An 18,246-nucleotide genomic window follows, 5' to 3' on the forward strand; every position below is an offset into this window, starting at 1 on the left:
AATGGAAATTTCTTTATCCGAGATGGACAGCATCGTAATAATACGAAAGGTCGAGGGCCTCTGTGAAGGTTGAGCGGAAAGCAGGGGACGAGAAACCAACGCTCAGCGGGTCGGAAGAAAATTTTGACGACAGCCGCTGGAACAGCGCCACGTGGCGTGCGTTCCAGAAACCGCGTCCAACCTGGTGGAAGCTTCATAAGCCGTCGCGTCCCGCTCTCCCCCCCCTCCCCCTCTTCCCCTCTTATTTTCCCCTACCCCTATTTTGTCGCCGGTTTTGGGGATTTCGGACGCCCAAATCGAATCAGCGCGCGGTTCAAATCAATAATTCCGAGGAGGCATCAACGGATTCCCGATCGGAAATCGTGACCCGGAGCACCGGATCTACGGACCTAGGGTTTTTTCATGGTTTCATTCCCGCAATTTTGGATGTAATTAGGTTGAGCATTGGTTGTGGAAATTAGGTCATATGAGAGAAGCTCTCCGTTTCCGGGGATTTTAGGTTTGTTTCCCATTTTTTCGGTTAAGGAGACGGTAGATTTCTGTTTTTTTTTCGGAGATGCAGGCGGAGAGAGTTAGAAGGAATGGCAATTCTTTCCATTATTCTGAGAGTTTGATGTATGGGTACGTAGCCCATTCGAGAGAGTTTGATAGCTCTGCGACGATCCCAGTGTCCTCTTCGTCTCTGCCTTCTTCTTCCTCTTCTTCCCCGATGGCTGTTAAGTATATCGAGCACCGTGTCTCGAAGATGGATACGCTTGCCGGTGTCGCCATAAAGTATGGTGTCGAGGTAATTGAAATGCTTTTTTTTTTTTTTTGCTGTTTTCTTTCGTTGGACCGGCGGTTCTTTGAACAGTTCTGGGGTTCTGGGTGTTACGCTGAATTTAAAAATTTGATTTCGGGTTTATTTGTCATGCAGCACAGGAAGTGTAATCACCATATGCTAATTAAAATTGCATCTTTTAATGGCTTTACTATTTGTTTTGGGTGTTTTGTTGAATTTTCAGGCATGGTTGCTATTTTAATAATTTGATGCATAGTAGAAATGGTTGTACTCCTATGCTTAATGATGCTAGTTTATTTGTTCGCTATTCACGTAGGGAGCAATTGAGCCAAAAGAAACTTTTGGGTGACAAGTTGATGAAATTGCCATTTTATATGTTAATCAACTCTACCCAGATTGATGTCATAGTTTAGCCTTTTTCTGTATCTCCTTTGTGTTTGATTGAATCAATGATTTTGGCTGAGATAGATGTTCTGTTATATTATCTGTCGCTGAAGTCCGACTTACGCAATAAAAATGTGTTTTTCATGCTTTAGGTAGCAGACATAAGAAGACTGAATGGTTTGGTGACAGATCTTCAGATGTTTGCTCACAAATCATTACAAATTCCTCTGCCAGGAAGGCATCCCCCATCTCCAATTCTTTCAAATGGTTCAGCCAATAACGGGTAATTATCTTTATCTTTTTGCTTGTAATAATACTCATAATTAGTGAAATTTGGAAATTTGAACCACTAAACTTGGGTGCAGTCGTTTGTAGATTTTTTAGTGCTTTACTACTTCTTCTAGTCTGATATTTGATTTCTTTCTTTTGCATGGCTCTAGTACATGGGCATGTGCATTACATGTGTGCAGCAAAAAAAAAAACTTATTTAAAATATTTTAAAATTTTTATTTAGTATATGGTTAAGTGCTATACTATTTCTTCTAGTCTTATATTTGATGTCTTTCTTTTGCATGCACTAGTAAATTGGCACGTGCGATGCATATGGGTGGTAAAAACAAACTTATTTAGAATATAAGGAATAGTGAAAAAAGAAATGTGCAGTGGTAGTACATAAAATAAATGATAACTAAAATTCTGGTTGTTATTATGTTCCAACTTAAACTTAACTATAGTTTCACACTTTACATGTCAAAAAGTAGCACATTTTAATGAAGAAAATGATGAAAAGGAAAATTTTTAATTTTTAAATAACAAGATTTCTTATGCAAAAAGGATATTGGCTTACCATTGCTCCATCTTAATATGACTTTGTTTCTATTAGATCTTGGTATAAGATTGCTTGCAAATTTAAATAAGAGAATAAATTAGAGCATAATAGTTTATTTTTAAACATGAGAGATATGTGGGTAATTAAGGAACATGGGATGAGAAATTAAGAAATGTAGGACTCTTAGCCAAGATATAGTGGAGGAAAGATATGGACACAGGGATAATTAATAGGAAGTCAAGGATCATAATGCAAGTGGCAAGATATAGATACTCTCTTTGTTAGCAGGGTTGAAGAGTGTGTGTGTGTTTTGGGGGGGGGGGCACCCACATCCGCGTATGCTCACGTGCATGTGCACGAGAGATAGAGTGAGAAACCTTTCTAAATTAGATTGGGAAAGTTAGAGAGAGAGAGGATAATAATGGGAGATGGGCTTATTTGGGCATCACGAGATAAGATCACGGCTAGATTACTATAAACATATCTTCCTTTCCAAAATCACCATACTTATTATGTATTTCATGATAAAGTTTCCTATGTAAACTAAGTAGTTTTCCACCCAAATGCAAATTTAACACAACTGAAGATCCTAACTCGCTCTTTTTACTATAGTATAGATTTAGTTTCCTGGATGCAAACACAAAACTAATTGCAGTTTTTCAGTCGATGCTTTATTTCTTTCTTACGTTGTATGCATATCCATAAAAATATCCTTTAACTATGTTATGGACAAGGTTTAAACAATTATGGACAACGGACATGGGGAAGCCATTGATGCTACACAGAAATTTGAACTATCCATATCTGTGTGTGTATTCACCACTTTGGTTGCATTAAGTGACTGAATCGCAACAGATCTGAATTTACTGATATCCTGCAAGAAATCTGCTGGTTGACATCTGGATTTTGGCATATAAAAGAGAAATTTTAAGAGAGAGAGAGTAGAACAGAGAATGCCAAAACCAGTTGTAGCTCAGTCAACAGCCTGCTCCACTTGGGTGAGGTTCAAGGTTCAAACCCTTGTGGTGGTGTCTCCACCATATTTCTTCAAAGCAAAAAGGAGTAGAAGGAAGAGAGAGAGAGAGAGAGAGAGAGAGAGAGAGAGAGAGAGAGAGAGAGAGAAGAAGAAGAAGAAGAACAAAAGAAAGAAGGAAAAAGGTGACCTGCATCATCTTGTTGTTTTCTCATGTTAAAGTATTTAATAACCTGTCCATCTCAAAGATGGCTAATGAGGGCCCTTTTAAGTAAGTGGCATTTCCTCTTTCGAAAAAAAACAGAAACAACCCACTGTCAAACATCTGACTAAGCCATGCTATTTATTGTTATTCTTATGTGCTGTCTGAAACTAATTCTTAGCATATTCTTGTTTCATTGGGATTATCCTCTATTTTGCTATAATCTAATTGACATTTTCACCATGCATGCTTATTATGCATCTAAAGTAACTATTTGCATGCGTACTTTTATCATTTACCTAATGGACATCATCATTATACCACCAATATTGTTTTGGTTTGCATGTTTTACTTTCAGGCTCATGAGGTACTTCTCAAGCTACTTTTTTTTTAATATGTTATGCTATCTATTCCCAAATTATAATAAGATTCACATACAGATTCTTCTTCATCTTTTTGGTTTTTGAAATACTCTTTTTTGTGGATGATGCATCATTGCTCTTGATGCTGTCTCAATGAGACCTAATGCCTGCGTCTACCCACCTAAACCTCAACTACCCCCATATTGGTTTGAGTTGTATTTATGTTCTAGAAGTAGTTAAAACATATTCTATATTGGTTTCTCTTAATAACACTTGAATTTAGGAGTCCTTTGTAAGTTAGTGAAGGATTTTGTTGATTGTCAAGTTATAAAGCTAGTTGCTTTTTAGTTTATTTTTCTTATAAATTTTTGATCATTTTTTAGGCTATTTTTGGGGAGGTTTTATTTCATGATTGATCATTCACGGTATTTTAAGTGTGCCAGTTTAGGTACAGGTTAGGTTAGTGAGGTCTTAAAGTATGAACTTGTAGGCAGTTTTTGCTGTCTTTAAAGATGTTCATTTTTATTATACATGTCCTTTCTAACGGGAACCCCTGTTTCGACAGGAGGATCTTCATTGTTTTTTATATTTTGTATTGAATGACATGTAAGGGCTAATGAAACATATACCTGTCAGACATCTCAAATGTTTAAGTTGTGCAAAAACATAACATGGGTTTTGTCTCTGCATCATGTTGTGAATCCATGATGATGCTAGTCCACAACTAGACATGGTTACCATGTCCTTTGAAGATCTGAATCGACTTTTTACCTTTTTCCTTTAATTCTATATCTTCTTTATGACTTTTAGAGAACTGCATTATGACACCACCTTTCCAGCAACATATTTACCAATCCCTGTAGCTTTATCTGGTCTGCTACAATCTCATTTAAGTCAGATATTGGCTTGCTGAACTAACTAAAATGTAAAATCAACATCAAGATCCTTTGAAAATCTAGATTCTCTTCTCCAATAGCTAGCTTTACGAATTCATTGCATGGTTTTGTTAGGATTTTTTTTTTGGGTTTTGTTTAAGTTCAAATTTGATTTTAAACATCAGCAACTATAAATTATTGGTTTTTTTACCTTAAAACCACTAAGTTAATCCTACTCAACATCTTCTGCTGCATTAATTTTGGTATTGAAGCTTTGTATAATAGGTTAACTTGTATCAACCAGTAGTTTTTATTGGGTTCTCATATTATAAGGCCAAATAGTCTACCCAGAAGAATATGTTCCCTTCATCATATGTTAGGCACTAAATATTTTTGCCACCTGATACTGTTGAAGCTCGATGACTTTGTGTTTCCATTCAGCATTTGGCAGTACTAGCTAAAATGGTTAAATATTGTTGTGCATGGAGCAAAGAATGCCCCAACAGGTATAAATAGGCGCATGACTTTGGCAGGGTTTTGTAAGGTTGATTACTTGATATATTAGTTGGTTCTTTGGCACAAAATCACATGTATGATTGACTTTATTTTTTTAAATAGTGCAATTGCTGTCCTGAGTTACAACCGGTTGCAAACTCATAAATTACATAATTTATCACGAACCTTTTTGAAACTGGTGTCCTCAGTGTGGTCTCTTGTACCTCCTCTATTTAGTGATCCTTCACTTTATTTAAGGTCCATCCTTGAAATGTCTTCACCATGCTAATCCTTGACTTATGCATATATGCACCTACCATAATATTGTTGAGAAAGTCTTGTAAAATCTATATGATGTCTATTCTATGGATCATAATTTATTTTGTCAAAATTTTGAAAAGTTTATATGCTAGTTCTTTGGTTGAATGCATCCTCTACGAGTAGTTGAATTCTAGCAAAGGTTAGTCAAAAAAGAAACCTCCAAGATCTCCTGAACATAGAAGGAGGCTATATGAAGACATCAGAAGGTTGGGTTTTTTGATTTGATACAGAGGAAGCATGAAAAATAAGAAACACATTCTATGGGTCTTTGGGCAGTTGAGCAATGGCTGCTAGTCTACCAAAAATTGTCAGATGACTTTTGTTTGTTTTGTACTCCAAATTATACGATTTCCCTGCCAGGCATAGTAGTGAAAATACAAGATGGCACTGATGAATAAAATGTAATAAAGGAGTATTTGTTTGTTTGGATGAAACAGTGCCAAGGTCATTCTTTGCTTAGGTGCCATGACTTTTTAAGCATTTGGGTGCTGCTTTGACAGCACTGGTTTGAGTTCGAGGTGGAGGCATTTCTGGGATATATATATATATATATATATATATATATATATATATATTCTATAAATTGCATGCAATATCCATCAGACACTGATTTGCACTGAATATGGCTGGGTTGTGTGTCATATATTCATTTAAATATGCTATTTTTAAAATCACAAAAATGATCGTGATGCTTCTGAAAAGGTTTGACATTAGGGGAATGGAAGCCTTTTTTGTTTTAGCTGGTGGATGATGAATGTTGATTTCTTAGTGATGGTAGTGGTGGGCATGATGGAAGTTTGATATTAGAATCTGTCTTGTTGATAATACTGGATGAAGTATGGACTATGGTCAATGAATTTTGATTTGATGACTAAAAAATGGAGATTGTGGATGTTAATATTTTTGTAGGGAGTATGGACCATCGTGGATGTTCATATTTTTGTGGGGGGTATGGACTATGTTATTATGATAACTTCTTATGAATGATTATCATATCCTACCTGTTAAAATTTGTTGCACCAGTGTTTTGCATTGATGTTTCATAGAGGTCTTTTTAATCATTGTGAGCAATGAAGCTAAAGGTTATCTACTATGGTGCCTCTTGCTCTGAAAGCAAGTCCTTCAAAGCGTTAATAGTTAATGATCCAATGTCTTCCTTCCATCGTCTCACTTCTTTCCACCACAAGAATGAAAATATTGATGGAGCGTGGGTGCTCACCAACATTTCTTTGGCCTTTTCACTGTATGCCATTTGCAATGTCTGTTTCAGTGTATGTGGATATATAAAAGAGCATGCTTCTTCTCATATGTTATCACGAGGAGTAATGATTCACATGCTTAACAGTTAAATCCACCATGCAAGAACACTATTTTGCCTGGTTGTCGTTTTTAAGTCCACCATACCAGGCCCATTTATCTTTGCAAAGTAACCAGCTCAAATTTGTACATTGAACCAGAGGTTTGCAAGTGGCTATGAACTAGCCTACCTGCCTGTAAAGAATTTTATGCAAAGTTTTGTTGACTTTTGGTTGATAGCCGTATATTATATAGGAAAACCTATGAATGATGATGGTGATCATCATAATTGTTGTGATATTGGCTATGGGTCCAATTCCTAGATTTGATGCGTAACAAGGTTGGGTCCTGTCATGCTAGATCTGTACCAGAATCTTAATTTGGAGCAAAACGTGGGCTGGACTTGACCAACTTTTACCTTTTCAAATTATGAATTGGATAAGGTAGTTGTGCTCCGTATGCAGAGAAGTCAAAATGGTTTTATCTATTTGTACAATTTGTATTATTGTTGTCATTCTTTGAGACGATAATAACTTTATGAACTGTATACTATATATCATCTGTATGCACAAGATTCTCCTGTATGTTGAGTATAAAATGTTTAGATCACACCGAGTTCATTTTCTATTGTAGATTTACTAATTCAAATGCTTCTGCCAAACTTCAACAATCCTTAGGTTAGTGAGTGATGTAGTTTTCAGCTGAAATCCAAATGGTAGGGCACGAGATGAGTAAGTCTGCCAATCATAGGGAAAAAATGGAAGGTAAGGTAAAGAAAGGTGAACACATAATTTTTTGACTTACTCAATGCCCGAAGACTGAATGCAGTTGACAAGAAAAGTGCAGTTATCTTGTCCTGTTTTCTGCTGACTCTTCCACTCTCAAATTCTTTCCTAAGCTTTTAACTGTCAAATGTCATGCTTCATCTTTTTGTTGAATGATTAGACTGCCCACAGTTACACAGGCATTAGTAGTGGTGGATTGACGCACACTAAGTTACCTCATTTTTCTCTGCTATCCTGCTAAAGCTTTCATTGCTTACTTTTTCCTTAATCATCTATATATTAGTCCCCTTGTCCTTCTTCTTTCGTTCTTCATATGTATGTGCTGTGGCCCTTCTTTCTTGACCATTCCTTATCATCATTTTTGGGTTACCTTGATTCTTTCATTTTAGATGTCAGTTTTTAGTTTTAGAACTCATCAGTTGATGTGTATGCTGTCCCTTTGAACTATAGATGGATCTACAGTGATAACTAACTGCCCAAGTTCCACGTGGTTGTCTGACAATCTGTCCCTGTTAATGGATCAACTATCCAACTTGCAGAAGTATTCACTTAATCCCCATCTTTATTTTGTTTTTGTTTGGTTAGTTACTTTACATGTACATCCATTTCATACTGATCACAATCCTATTTTGATTGGAGCATCACATAGTACATATTGCACATGATTGGGCAACCTTATCCAGTTTTCATTAATTCGTCTTTTATATGGAAAACTACTAAATTTTTAGCGGCATTTATGTTCTTCCTAGTTTACACGTCATTTTATTAGAATCACTACCCAAGTGACTATTCTTATTAGATTAGTGAGTCCTTTATGTTTCGAATATTTAGCAGTAATACTCCATACACAACACTTACATTCATGTGTTATGAATCCAAATATTTAAATTTCACAGGAAGTTCCAATCAGAAATGTCATCTGATGTCTTAAATGGAGGATAGTTTATGCTACTTGATTTTAATAGCTGACTATTTTCCCTCTGCCTTTTCTAGCTGGGGACTTGTCCATGTCTATAATCTTTAGCTACCTTTCTTTTTAACTTGCTTTTGCTCATCTTTACTATTGAAGCTGCTTAACAGACAAGGATGACAAAAGTGTCAAACTGTTATAGGCTGGGAACTTTTACTCTGGGTCATATCCCTTGTTACAATAGAACTTTAATCTGCATATCCAGAAAATGTTTATTTGTGAATTTCTTAACATCTTAAAAGAACAGCTATTTTCTATTCCTTCACCACATTGTCAAGAGATCGGTAAGTTCAGTGTGGAGGAATCTCAGAATGTAGAATTTGATGTTGCATGCACGAACATACTGTAATGCAGTAACTCCTGATTGATATGCTAAAAGTTTGATCTGAGCGGACCAAGAAGAAGAAAATCGTTTGGATTTTTGGATGTTTGCCCATATAAGTATCTGAAAAAATTACATGTATGCTCTTGCAAATTTTCTGTTTACTGGTATACCCTTATAATTATTTCTTTTTGGATATATAAATATCTAAAATTATGTGTATACCCTCACAAATTTGTTATGTACATGTATACCCTTATAAATTATTTTTGTATGTGTATATCCTTATAAATTATTTCTTTTTTGTGTATGCCCTCAATAAGGGAGAATGAGCAAAAAGAAATAATTCATAAGGGTGGACATGCAAATAGTGAATTTATGAGGGTATAGATGCAAAAAGAAATAATTTATCAGGGTATCAACACAAATAGTAAATTTGCGGAGGTATACACGTAATTTTAGATATTTACAGGGGTATACATGCAAAAAACTAAATCATTTGTTTAGAATGGGCTAGAATCATTTTGGTTGATGGTTATTGGATGTCATTGACATGCCCTTTTTGCAAAATAGCTATGAATTTTAGATGGATTGGTTAATTGTTTAACTGCTTTTTTGATTCTGATGTTTGATGGTTTAGGAGTAAGGTGTTACATCTGAAAATGTCTGCTTGTGCATGACTTATATGGTTCTTTGGGAGAAAGGATGTGGTGACATAAATGAAATGTCCGGCTTTTCAACTACCACCATTTATGATTTATGTTATCTTGTATTTACGAATTCTAACTGTTGAGAATTTCAAAGTAGACTCTGGTCATCAACAGTACACGCTTGTGAGACTATGATTAATGGATGGTTGTTGATTTAGCACTCTGCCAGATCTCTTATAAAACCACGTTGTCCTTGCTCTTGTATTATATTCTTGCAATTTTCTTGCTCTTAGACAGCTGTGTACATGATTTGTTATTTGATGTAGAACTTTTCTATTGTCCTGCCATTTTTTTTTTTTGGAAAACTGCAAAATAGTTTCCCCATTATATTTCTCTTATTATGCTAGAAGTTATTGCAGAGAACAGACACCTCTCCGTCAACCTCATATTGATGTCTTAGATTCATTCCAATCACTCAAGTTGAAACCCCCTCCAAGCAGAATCTCCCCAGCCATGAACAGTTTACAGGGTTACTATGGCCTCACACCCCCTAAAAGGCGTCCAACACCTGAAGGCACGGAAATGGCCGTCTACAAAGCGCGCAGGTCCCTTTGCTTGGAGGATGAATCTTTGTGCGAGTCACCGATCTCGGACCCACTTCATAGCTGGAATAGGAAGTCTAGAAGCGTGGCAAATGGATTCTTATCAGAAAATGGGGAGACTGAGGACAAGATTGTAGTAGAAGCTGTTGACAACAGTGAGGCTGAGAGATCTATCAGGAGGCGTCAAAAAGCTGATGCCCATCCATCACATCAAACACCAGAATTATTGTTGGAGAATAGCAGTGGAGGATTCTCAGGGAGGACAGCGAAAGGCCTAGCTCTGAGGCCAAAATCAGGGAGCCGAACTGATATGGATATGGGTCGCCCAAATGGTGTTCTTTTTGGAGACCCTCTCATGGCTGATGGGTTTTCTGCCGTCCGTAAATCATCCAGCACTTCCAATTTGCAAGACCCTGATAACTGCCCTATATGGCCAACGAGCAAGTGGACTTCGAAACCTGATGGTCTTGCGAGGCCTCGTTTTGATGGTTTGCCAAAGCCCATAGCCGTTAGGAGGAATAAAGCTGCTTTGGATTAGTCACCATTTTACATGTTTCCTCAATTTTTTGCTGCATCTGATGCAATCTTTCGATTCATGGGAGCGAGTTCTTCTATATCATGCCTTGAATCAATCAAGGTTTACACAGTATATTTGTTACTCTACAAGGGAAAGAAGAGGTATAGGAAATGAAAATGTCAATAATGTTATCTCCACCAGTTGCAATTGGCTGAAAAGATAGTCGCCAGGTTTGCTTGTTCCTTGTATCACAACTGAAAGGCCGAACTTGATGTTAGCTGTAATTCTTTTTGGTCATCTGATCGCTATTTATATGTATTCGAAGGAATTCTTTTGTATAAATGCAGATGTTCTATTCATAGCAAGGAAATCAAATATTGTATTTTTTTCATATAAAGTTGATATAGACGTGCTTCAGTCGGCCTTTTCCGATATTAATGTTGATGCTTTTGGTTTTATATTGCCCTTAGAGCCTGTATTGTATTTCTTCATGCCTTGCTTGTCTTCTCTCGCTGACCTTTTTTTTTTTTTTTGGAGATGAGATGTGGCTCGTTACTTGGGTTTAACGAATTTTGCAGCGCGTAATCTTCAGTAACAATGCTGTGAGTTCAAAATTGGGGACAATGTGGGACTTTTGTGGGTATATATTTGGTTCCAGATTAGTTATTCGTCGGGGGGATTTTGAATATTTATAGAAAACTAAGGAATCTAAATAATATCTTTCAGCTAGTCATTTTAGATAAAATTCTGAGTTGTTACAAATGGTATTAGAGGAGACCTAGCTCATAATCTATGTGAATTAGAGAACACTGCAGCGTGGATTCATTGGGGTTGACCACCAGCCGATCGTGGTATTTGTATTAGATTTGAATAGATTTAAACTCTTAGCGAGGATGTTAGAACTTGAGTGGAAGAAGTATGGTGAGGATTCGTGCAGGCGTGTGTTTAGTCCCATATTAGTTATTCGCCGAGGAGATCTTGGGTACTTATACAGGACTATGAAATTTAAATAATATTTTTCGGCTAGTCATTTTAGGTGAGATCTCGGATTATTACAAATGGTATCAGAGCGGATTCGGCTCATAACCTATATGGATTAGAGGACACTGTAGCATGGATCCATTGGGGCTGACAATGGGCCGATCGTGGTGTTTGTGATTAGATTTGAATGGATCTGAATCTTTAGCCAGTCGAGGACGTCAGGGCTTGAACAAGGGGAGTATGTGAGGACCTGTGCGGGCGTATCTTTAGTCCCATATCGATTATTCGTTGGATAAATCTTGGGTACTTATAGACCACCAAGAAGTGATGAAAAAATATAAGATTTCATCTTTCCTCAACACTCCTCCATTATTACATTATTGAGACACCTACATTTTGAAGAAAGCAAATAATTAGAATATGAAAAAAATAAACATATAAACCTGTAACTTAAACTATCATGAATCATTTAAGTAGACGCATAATAAGAAAATGAAAATAGTGTATAAATATCAAAGATTTGTATACTTTCATCATAATCTTCATGAAGCCAAACCAAACTGCATCTTGTCACCGAGGAGGGCGCCCCCAAAATAATAGAGAGGAACGAAAATAGCATTAGAATATAATTATACAAATCACAATACACACTAGTTGAGTGGTAAGGAACAAAATAGAAAGACAAACAGCTAACTTGCTGATAAATTGCAAGACATTCAATTTGATTTACAATACTGGGTATTTTACAAAATTAGTGTATCCCAAGCTGAATATCAATCCTACACTTTCCTTTCTTGTGTACAAAATAAACTTACATAAAGCCAAAAATTTAATCCTTGGACCCTATCTTAGATAACCTACTAACTGTTTACTTCCCACAAGTTTCATCACTCCTCTTAGCAGAACCAGCTGACACCTTGCTCACCAAGTTGAGCATTATTGGGTGGAGCAGCTTCAGTTGGCAGGGGAAGCCAAGCTGTATTCTCCTCCAAGTCGGGGAAATCTTGTTGAATGAAATTACTAAAATTTTCAAGCTCTTCAGGGTTCTCTGTGATCCAGTCACAAGCAAATTAAATGAGCAGGTGGTTGCTCTCGAGGACTGTCTTCAATGCCAGTGCCAGGGACAATATGTGAATCACCAAATGGTAGGAGAAATCAATCAACTCTAGTGCCATCGCTAGACAAAAGGGCTGCAACTTGGCAAAAACCAGGGATCTCCGTGACCGTGTTATGTTGGAGATGGGTGAAGTCTGGTAGCAGACCAGCAGCATTGCCAATGATGATGCCGCAATCCATGTTAGGTAGAATTGGTGAAAAACCATGACACGTGCTGAAGCTATAGGATATGGATGGACCAAATCCCTGCACATCTTCTTCTATGTCTAATAGAATATGCTAGTAACCATAGCAAGTGTCGAAGCTATAGGAAGTAGATGTACTAGCTGCATGTACTTCTTCTCTGGTGAATAGAGTTTGATGATCACCATAGCAAGTGCTGAAGCTATAGGAAGTAGATAAAAAAGATGCCTAGACTTCTTCTTCTTCATTGTATGGAATTTGAACACCACCATAGCAAGTGTTGAAGCTATAGAAAGCAGATGTACTAGCTGTCTGTACTTTCTCTCTGTTGAATTGAGTTTGATGATCACCATAGCGAGTGCTGAAGCTATAGAAAGTAGATGAAAATGATACCTGCACCTCTTCTCCATTGCATGAAATTTCAGCACCACCATAGCAAGGGTTGAATCCATAGGAAGTAGATACATCAGCTGCTTGTACTTTTTCTCCTCTACTGAGTCGAACTTCATCATCACCGAAGCAAGCAAAGTTGTAGGAAGTAGATGTACTAGCTGCCTGGACATTTTCTCTGTTAAATGAAGTTTGATGATCACCATAGCAAGTGCTGAAGTTATAGAAAGTAGACGGAAAAGGTGTTTGCACTTCTTCTTTTCCATTGCATGGAATTTGAGCACCACCATAGCAAGTGTTGAAGCTATAGAAAGTAGATGTACTAGCTATGTATACTTCTTCTCTGTTGAATTAAGTTTGATGATCACCATAGCGAGTGTTGAAGCTATGGAAAGTAGATGAAAATCATGCCTGCACTTCTTATTCTCCATTGCATGGAATTTGAGCACCATCATAGCAAGTGTTGAAGCTATAGAAAGCAGATGTGCTAGCTGCCTGTACTTTTTTTTCTGTTGAATTGAATTTGATGATCACCATAGCGAGTGCAAAACCTATAGAAAGTAGATGAAAATGATGCCTGCACTTCTTCTCCAATGCATTAAATTTGAGCACCACCATAGCAAGTGTTGAATCCATAGAAAGTAGATACGTCAGCTGCTTGCACTTTTCCTCCTCCACTGAGTCGAACTTCATCATCACCGAAACAAGCGAAGCTATAGGAAGTAGATGTACTAGCTGCCTATACTTCTTTCCTATTGAATGGAGTTTGATGATCACCATAGAAAGTGTTGAAGCTATAGGAAGTAGACCGAAAAGATGCCTACACTTCTTCTTCTCCATTGCATGGAATTTGAGCACCCCCATAACAAATGTTGAAGCTATAGGAAATAAAATGTACTAGCTGTCTATACTTTTTCTCTGTTGAATTGAGTTTGATGATCACCATAGCGAGTACTGAAGCTATAAAAAGTAGATGGAAATGATGCCTGCACATCTTCTTCTCTATTGCATAGAATTTGAAAACCACCATAACAAATATTGAAGCTATAGGAAGCAGACATACTAGCTGTCTCCACTTCTTCTCTATTGAATTGAGTTTGATGATTACCATAGCGAGTGCTGAAGCTATAGAAAGTAGATGAAAATGATGCCTGCACTTCTTCTTCTCCATTGCATGGAATTTAAACACCACCATAGCAAGTGTTGAAACTATAGAAAGTAGATATATTAGCTGCATGTACTTCTTCTCTATTGAATTAAGTTTGATGATCACCATAGCAAGTGCTGAGGCTATAGAAAGTAGATGGAAATGATGCTTGCACTTCTTCTTCTCCATTGAATGGAATTTGAGCACCACCATAGCAAGTGTTGAAGCTATAGAAAGTAGATGTACTGACTGCCTATATTTTTTCTTTGTTGAATTGAGTTTGATGATCACCATAGCGAGTGTTGAAGTTATAGAAAGTAGATAGAAATGATGCATGCACTTCTTCTCCATTGCATGGAATTTGAGCACCACCATAATAAGTGTTGAAGCTATAGGAAGTAGATGTACTAGCTGCCTATACTTCTTCTTTGTTGAATTGAGTTTGATGATTACTATAGCGAGTGCTGAAGCTATAGGAAGTAGATGAAAATGATACCTGCACTTCTTCTTCTCCATTGCATGGAATTTGAGCACTACTATAGTAAGTATTGAATCCATAGGAAGTAGATATGTCAGCTGCTTGCACTTTTTCTCCTCCACTGAGTCGAACTTCATCATCACCGAAGCAAGCGAAGCTGTAGGAAGTAGATGTACTAGCTGCCTATACTTCTTCTCTGTTGAATGGAATTTGATGATTACCATAGCAAGTGTTGAAGCTATAGGAAGTAGACGAAAAAGATACCTACACTTATTCTTCTCCATTGCATGGAATTTGAGTACTACCATAGCAAGTGTTGAAGCTATAGGAAGTAGATGTACTAGAAACATGTACTTCTTTTCTGTTGAATTGAGTTTGATGATCATTGTAGCGAGTACTGAATCCATAGAAAGTACATGGAATGATGCATGCACTTCTTTTTCTCCATTGCATTGAATTTGAGCACCACCATAGCAAGTGTTGAAGCTATAGGAAGTAGATATACTAGCTGCCTGTACTTTTTATCGGTTGAATTGAGTTTGATGATCACCATAGCGAGTGTTGAAGCTATAGAAAGTAGATAAGAATGATGCCTCCACTTCATTTTCTCCATTGTTTGGAATTTGAGCACCACCATAGCAAGTATTGAAGCTATAGAAAGTAGATGTACTAGCTGCTTGTATTTCTTCTCTCTTGAATTGAGTTTGATGATCACCATAGCGAGTGCTGAAGCTATAGAAAGTAGATGGAAATAATGTCTGCACATCTGCTTCTCCATTGCATGAAATTTGAGCACCACCATAGCAAGTGTTGAAGCTATAGAAAGTACATGAAAATGATGCATGCACTTCTTTTTCTCCATTGCATTAAATTTGAGCACCACCATAGCAAGTGTTGAAGCTATAGGAAGCAGACATACTAGCTGCCTGTACTTTTTCTCTGTTGAATTGAGTTTGATGATCACCATAGCGAGTGTTGAAGCTATAGAAAGTAGATAAAAATGATGCCTGGACTTCTTCTTCATTGTATGGAATTTGAACACCACCATAGCAAGTATTGAAGCTATAGAAAGTAGATGTACTAGCTGCTTGTATTTCTTCTCTCTTGAATTGAGTTTGATGATCACCATAGCAAGTGCTGAAGCTATAGAAAATAGATGGAAATGATGTCTGCACTTCTGCTTCTCTATTGCATGAAATTTGAGCACCACCATAGCAAGTGTTGAAGCTCTAGAAAGTAGATGAACTAGCTGCCTGTACTTCTTCTCTATTGAATTGAGTTTAATGATCACCATAGCGAGTGCTGAAGCTATAGAAAGTAGATGAAAATGATGTCTGCACTTCTTCTTCTCTATTGTATGAAATTTGAGCACCACTATAACAAGTGCTGAAGCTATAGAAAGTAGATGTACTAGATGCCTGTACTTCTTTTTTGTTGAATTAAGTTTGATGATCGCCATAGCGAGTGCTGAAGCTATAAAAAGTAGATGAAAATGATGCCTGCACTTTTTCTTCTCCATTACATGAAATTTGAGTACCGCCATAGCAAGTGTTGAATCCATAAAAGTAGATTTACTAGCTTTCTGTACTTCTTCTCTGTTGAACTGAGTTTGATGATCACCATAGCGAGTGTTGAAGCTATAGAAAGTAGATGCAAATTATGCATGCACTTCTTCTCCATTGCATGGAATTTGAGCACCACTATAGCAAGTGTTGAATCCATAAGAAGTAGATACATCAGCTGCGTGCACTTTTCTTCCTCCACTAAGTGGAATTTGATCATCACCAAAGCAAGTGAAGCTGTAGGAAGTAGATGTACTAGCTGCCTCTACTTCTTCTCTGTTGAATGAAGTTTGATGATCACCATAGCAAGTGCTGAAGTAATAGCAAGTAGATGAAAAAGATTCCTACACTTCTTTTTCTCCATTCCAAGAAATTTGAGCACCGTCATAACAAGTGTTGAATCCATAGGAAGTAGATACATCAGCTGCATGCACTTTTCTTCCTCCACTGAGTGAAATTTGATCATCACCAAAGCAAGTGAAGCTATAGGAAGTAGATGCACTATCAGCTAGCCATGGTTCAAATTTGCAGTTGCCAATACCCTTCTCCTATTGGTCCCGGCCATTAGGCTCCTCCTGTTCTGCTTCATTGTCTTCTTCATTGTAATCATCACTGGCCTCATCATCCTCAGCTTTATTCCCTTTATAATGGATCTTGCACAGCACCCAATCACTTCCCTACAAAAAAATTAATATGCAAGAAGAATGGCGTATGAATAAGATGAAAAAAGAACATATCAAAAAAACAAAGATTTGTGTTTTGTGATTTGTTTGTTTCTAGACAGTGATATCATTGAATGCTTTGCATAATTTAGTTAGCATGTTGCAGTGCCCATATTGATTAGTCGTATATGCATATTATCATTGCATGCCATATAGTGTTGTTTACATGCATGCGTCATGTATAAGAGAAAACAAAAGCAATACAAAATAGGATCTTAATTATTACTGAAATCACATATTTGTTGTTATCCTCTTAGTAAATTTAAGATTATTAGAATACGATATCTTCATTTGAGAACTCGTTGTCAAGAAAACAAAGATGGAGTGGTGTCAGTTGGTAGTACCAAAGGAAGGCATGAGATCAGTCCTACCTAGTTTGCAGTTGGCTGATACTGCTTGGATTCCTTGGAAAGACGATACTCTATCACGATCCAACCAGTCTTCTTAGACCTGCCATTGCCATCATAGTAGGTCAAGGTTTTATACACCCCACCAGTGTATTGTCCACCATTCGTAAGAACTGGCTTGTCCCCGGTGCTGCAAATCCGGTAGCCTCCATTCTTGACCTTGCGATCTCTATACTTTTTGTTCTTAAACTCTTATCCAACTTGGTGAAGAAATATCTACTCTTTATCCTCTTAATTAGAAAACACTCTGCAAAGAATCAAGATTCAAGATCCTGCTTTCATCGTTTGAAAAGTAAAAACAAAGAAAGAATTGAAGGCAAGCCAGAAGTATATCTTGGCTAATAAGAAAAGAGAGAATAAGCTGAAGGAAGATGTCACTTGTTAGAAGTATGCCCTAGAAGCCAATTTGGCAGACGCATTGTAATTATTCTGGGACATAAAATTTATACTTGATCTTTTTATTGATCAATAAAATTGGGCATCTTGTTTATTCATATTATTATGTGTCTATGAATCATCCTAGAAATTAATAAGATGATAACACATATTCTCAAGAGTTGAGAATTTAAGACACGTGTCATTAGGTAGTTAAATTCTGAATTGCTCCTGATCGATGGATCATCACGAAGGACGGTGATCGATTCGATGAGATTAATGCACAGATCACTTTTTTTGATGAATAAGTCTTAAGTCCTCAATGTGGGGACACTGGAGTGATTGTGCAAGTGCTTGTTAGAGAATAAGGGTACTGAGCATGACCAAAGCAAGAAGTCACTTAGATATCTATCCACTCGTCAGTAACTTACTTGATTCTGCAGTTGTATGACTAGTACTTAGACCTGCGATGCCTCAGCTAATCACGGTGAGGTTGCTGTAGTTTGACGAGCACATAAACA

At 37.1% G+C, this 18,246-nt stretch overlaps 1 protein-coding gene across 2 annotated transcripts; it reads left to right on the forward strand.

Annotated features, from left to right (window-relative positions):
* Positions 1-229: 229 nt before the first annotated feature.
* On the forward strand, positions 230-10,802 carry LOC103723258. 2 transcript variants are annotated; one of them, XM_039122076.1, is made up of 3 exons: positions 230-787; positions 1,318-1,448; positions 9,656-10,802. In XM_039122076.1, exons 1-3 carry the CDS (start codon positions 557-559, stop codon positions 10,383-10,385), a joined length of 1,092 nt encoding a protein of 363 aa, XP_038978004.1. In that variant the 5' UTR covers positions 230-556; the 3' UTR covers positions 10,386-10,802. The 2 variants fall into 2 exon arrangements, with proteins under 2 accessions (XP_038978004.1, XP_008812348.1); XM_008814126.3 differs by having other exon boundaries at positions 9,665-10,802.
* Positions 10,803-18,246: the final 7,444 nt, after the last annotated feature.

The sequence above is a fragment of the Phoenix dactylifera genome, unplaced genomic scaffold (assembly GCF_009389715.1).
Source record: "Phoenix dactylifera cultivar Barhee BC4 unplaced genomic scaffold, palm_55x_up_171113_PBpolish2nd_filt_p 001349F, whole genome shotgun sequence".
NCBI classification, from domain to species: Eukaryota; Viridiplantae; Streptophyta; class Magnoliopsida; order Arecales; family Arecaceae; genus Phoenix; species Phoenix dactylifera.